Source organism: Porites lutea, chromosome 6 (assembly GCF_958299795.1).
Source record: "Porites lutea chromosome 6, jaPorLute2.1, whole genome shotgun sequence".
NCBI classification, from domain to species: Eukaryota; Metazoa; Cnidaria; class Anthozoa; order Scleractinia; family Poritidae; genus Porites; species Porites lutea.
Genome location: NC_133206.1, coordinates 17,586,822 through 17,590,919, shown reverse-complemented (window position 1 = coordinate 17,590,919; position 4,098 = coordinate 17,586,822). Strand labels below are relative to the sequence as shown.

The 4,098-nt window shown below is 40.9% G+C and overlaps 1 protein-coding gene across 1 annotated transcript; it reads right to left on the bottom strand.

The window, feature by feature from the left end:
* Positions 1-1,626: 1,626 nt before the first annotated feature.
* LOC140941797 (uncharacterized) lies at positions 1,627-2,936 on the bottom strand. Its single transcript, XM_073390810.1, has one exon. The coding sequence runs from the start codon at positions 2,871-2,873 to the stop codon at positions 1,677-1,679; it is 1,197 nt and encodes a 398-aa protein (XP_073246911.1). The 5' UTR covers positions 2,874-2,936; the 3' UTR covers positions 1,627-1,676.
* Positions 2,937-4,098: the final 1,162 nt, after the last annotated feature.

Below are 4,098 nucleotides of genomic sequence, written 5' to 3'. Positions count from 1 at the left end.
TAAACTGAGAGCCATTGCTAGATTCTATGGTATTTTTTCTCGTTCCTTCTTTTTCTAGTTCTGTTTGGTGACATGAACCGTGATGTCAGCTTTTTAAGTTAAGATAATCATGTTTAGGCTGTTGTGGACATGTCTCATATTATCTCAGTCGTGACAGATGAAACGTTTATTACACTTGGGTTCAAATGTTATTACGGATAGACCTTTCAGACCTTCATTACATTTGGGTCCAGTTATTACATTTGTGCCTTCCACAAGTTCCACTGACAAGAAATCCGGATCCCTGAAGTGAATTTGGCCTAAGAGGCAACCAAACATTTAGCCTTCTTGGTAGCATTTTCAGGGGAGTCATATTTTCCCATTTATACCAGTCTGTAAATAAAGCGAAGGTCAAATGAGAAAATTCAGGCTAACGTTGTTGAGGTCAAAGATGAAAAAAAATTCCCACTTTTCGTTTGTGGGGATGCTCATCAAGTCCAAGATTATATCGGCGGAAGAGGCATCTTTGCCCTCAAGCGAGGGCAAAAATGAGGCAGTCCAAAGCTAGTTTCATAAGTGTTTTAGGGCACAGCGTGGAAGAATTTCTTCCCTCCTTCCCAAATGCGCGGGGCAGAATTACGTGAGGTGACATGCTTTGCATGACTCCACTGAAAGCTGGTTTGCCTGTGGCAGTTCGACAGTTGTTTTCGTGCATTGCCGTGGCGGCAAGTGAAATTGTTACAGTTATAAGTTCAAATTCTTCATTCATTTTCTTCTGGAGGTCTTTCCGAGGAATCGTCTGAGAAGTTCTATGGACTCTTAAACTAACACAGTCTCAGGTGGGTATCGTTGGGTTAAAAATTGTTAATTCGTTAAATCGCATAAATCGCTGCGTAAAATTCAGAAAACGGAGCAGATTACTCGTGACTTTTGTTGTATTTTTTACCGCTTTGTGGACTTTTTGACACTTAATACTTTAACTCAGCTTTATTTAAAAAATCTATACACATTTCGGACCAATATTGTCTCAAGAAGTTACCGAATAATTAAAGATTTGGCGCCTACCGTAATTCGCATTTGGTTGTGCTTCGGTCAGAGGTCACGTTTTTCTGGGTAGTTTCGAAAACGAAGCACTCGAAAACGAAGACCGAAGCACGAAGCACCCAAAGTTCGAAAACGAAGCACCCAAAGTTCGAAAACGAAGCACCCAAAACTCGAAAACGAAGCACCCAAGTTCGAAAACGAAGCACCCAACTTCGAAAACGAAGCACCCAAAACTCGAAAACGAAGCACCCAAGTTCGAAAACGAAGCACCCAAAACTCGAAAACGAAGCACCCAAGTTCGAAAACGAAGCACCCAAGTTCGAAAACGAAGCACCCAAAACTCGAAAACGAAGCACCCAAAACTCGAAAACGAAGCACCCAAAACTCGAAAACGAAGCACCCAAAACTCGAAAACGAAGCACCCAAAACTCGAAACCACTGTAGGCTGTACGTCTTGCATGACGCAATCCGAATCAGGTGGAGGCAGCGGATGCGTCCGCACCTCCAAAGGTCCACAAAATCCATCCCAAGGTTTTATAAGAGCCTGCCAACTGTTTAACTGAACGTTTCTAGATGGGATATAATGTATGGTAAAATGGGGTTGACAGACCTGCGCGGCTCCTGCTGTGTGACCGTTGTGTTGTTATAAGCCTTTACAGTTTTGCTTTAACAAGCATGTCTTTAAGCGACTTTCCTTTTCTATAAGAGATCAAGGGAGGTTCCTTGAATATCTCTCTGAGTAGTGGCTGGTTTTCTATTAAATGCCATTTTTCCATTAGTATGTTTTTCAAACCTGGTAATGACGGTTGAAATTGCGTGACAAAGGGTAAAAGTATTTTTTGCGCTTTCTGTTTTTGTGTCAGAGCTGTCGCTCTATCTGCATATTTAACTTCTGAGAGGATCTTTTCTACCATACTCTCTGGGTAGCCTCTCGAGATAAGGCGTGTTTTAAAGTTTTTAATATTCTTGTCAAATATGACTTTAGAAGAGTTAGTTCTTAGAAGTCTAAGAGCCTCTCCTTTGACAAAACCTTTTTTAACGCCTGGTGGGTGGCAACTGTTAAAGTTAGTGTACTGAAACGTTTCAGTAGATTTAAAATGTGTGCGCACGTCGAGAATTCTTTCTTTCTCAAATCTCTCTCCCTTATAGACTGTCGTGTCCAAGAATGTGGTTTCAATTTGTGATATTTCAGCAGTGAACTTGATTGTAGGATGAAAAGAATTGGCTTGCTCAATGAAAAGATCTATATCTTCTTTGTTTGTGTCCCACAAAGAGAATATGTCGTCAATAAACCTTTTCCACGTTAGTGGTTTCCTTCTGCTTTGTTTTAAGATCTCCTTTTCTATTGTTGCCATAAAAATGTTGGCAAAAGCTACTGCCATTTTCGTGCCCATAGCAGTTCCGTGAGTCTGGAGATAGTCTTTCCCATTGAAATGGAAAGAGTTCTCTTTAAGGATAAGACTGAGCATTTCTTTAAGCAGGTGTGTAGCTATAGGAGGGTTTTTGTCATGAAATTTTTCGTATGCGTTGCATACTATAGTAATTCCTTCCTCCTGTGGGATATTCGTGTAAAGGCTGGTGACATCCATTGAGACTAAGAAAGCGTTACTAGGCACCCTAGTGTTTTCGATAAATCTTATAAAATGTGTCGTATCTTTAAGATACGAGTCTTGTATTTGTGCTATTGGCTGAAGTAGCTTGTCTACAAATGATGAGAGGCGTTCTGTGGGGCCATCGCACCCCGAAATGATAGGTCTTCCAACTAAAGTCGGTTTGTGTATTTTTGTGAGAGTGTAGAATACTGGAATTCGTGGCGGATCTGGTGTCTGGTTAAACCATTTTACTGTCATTTCGTCAATGAAACCTTCGTTATGTAGAGTGTTAATGAGGTGTTTAACTCTCTGGGATGTGTCCTTAACCATTGGTTTTTCCAAAGGTTGATAGAAGTTAAATATGCAGATAGAGCGACAGCTCTGACACAAAAACAGAAAGCGCAAAAAATACTTTTACCCTTTGTCACGCAATTTCAACCGTCATTACCAGGTTTGAAAAACATACTAATGGAAAAATGGCATTTAATAGAAAACCAGCCACTACTCAGAGAGATATTCAAGGAACCTCCCTTGATCTCTTATAGAAAAGGAAAGTCGCTTAAAGACATGCTTGTTAAAGCAAAACTGTAAAGGCTTATAACAACACAACGGTCACACAGCAGGAGCCGCGCAGGTCTGTCAACCCCATTTTACCATGACTGATCTAACTTGCGCAATATTTTAAAAAATTGCAGAGGTGTGAAAAAGGCAACGTGACTAGTGATGAAAGTGTTAAAAACAAATCTCACTCTTAAAACTTGTCCTCATTAGTGCTGCTTTTTTTATTATTCAGTGAGGCGCCCGGGTGGGGCGGCGCAGTTCAAATAGATAAAAAGCATCAAAAAATCAAATGGCATGTAACAAACAATAATATCGTCTCAACTAAAACAACGTGTTAGCAACGCATTAAAATTCATACAAAATTTCAACTACAACAAAATCAATTTCCGTTAGTGTTTGCGATTTTCTCACATCTGATTAGTCCCCCACGCAGCCGTGACTAGACAAAGAACGGCTGTGTGTAGGAGACTAACGCCTGATTGGCTTTTACTGGCAATACAGTAACATTCTAGAAATAGTTTGCGCGTTCTCGGTTTTCTGATCACGCCCAAAACATAGCCTCCCACTGGGCCTCCAGCGCAGCGGCGGAAATGCATTTACAACTTGAGTAGATTTGAACTGCATTCGAGTCGTTATCGAATACTCGTTATCGCGCTTGATTTCTGCTGTATTTACATTGGTCTCGTGTTTATAAAGGACAGACCGGTGTCGAGTTTTTTGGGTGCTTCATTTTCGAGATAGGGTGCTTCGTTTTCGATCTTGGGTGCTTCGTTTTCGAGTTTTGGGTGCTTCGTTTTCGAGATTTGGGTGCTTCGTTTTCGAGATTTGGGTGCTTCGTTTTCGAGTTTTGGGTGCTTCGTTTTCGAGATTTGGGTGCTTCGTTTTCGAGATTTGGGTGCTTGAGTAGATTTGAACTGCATTG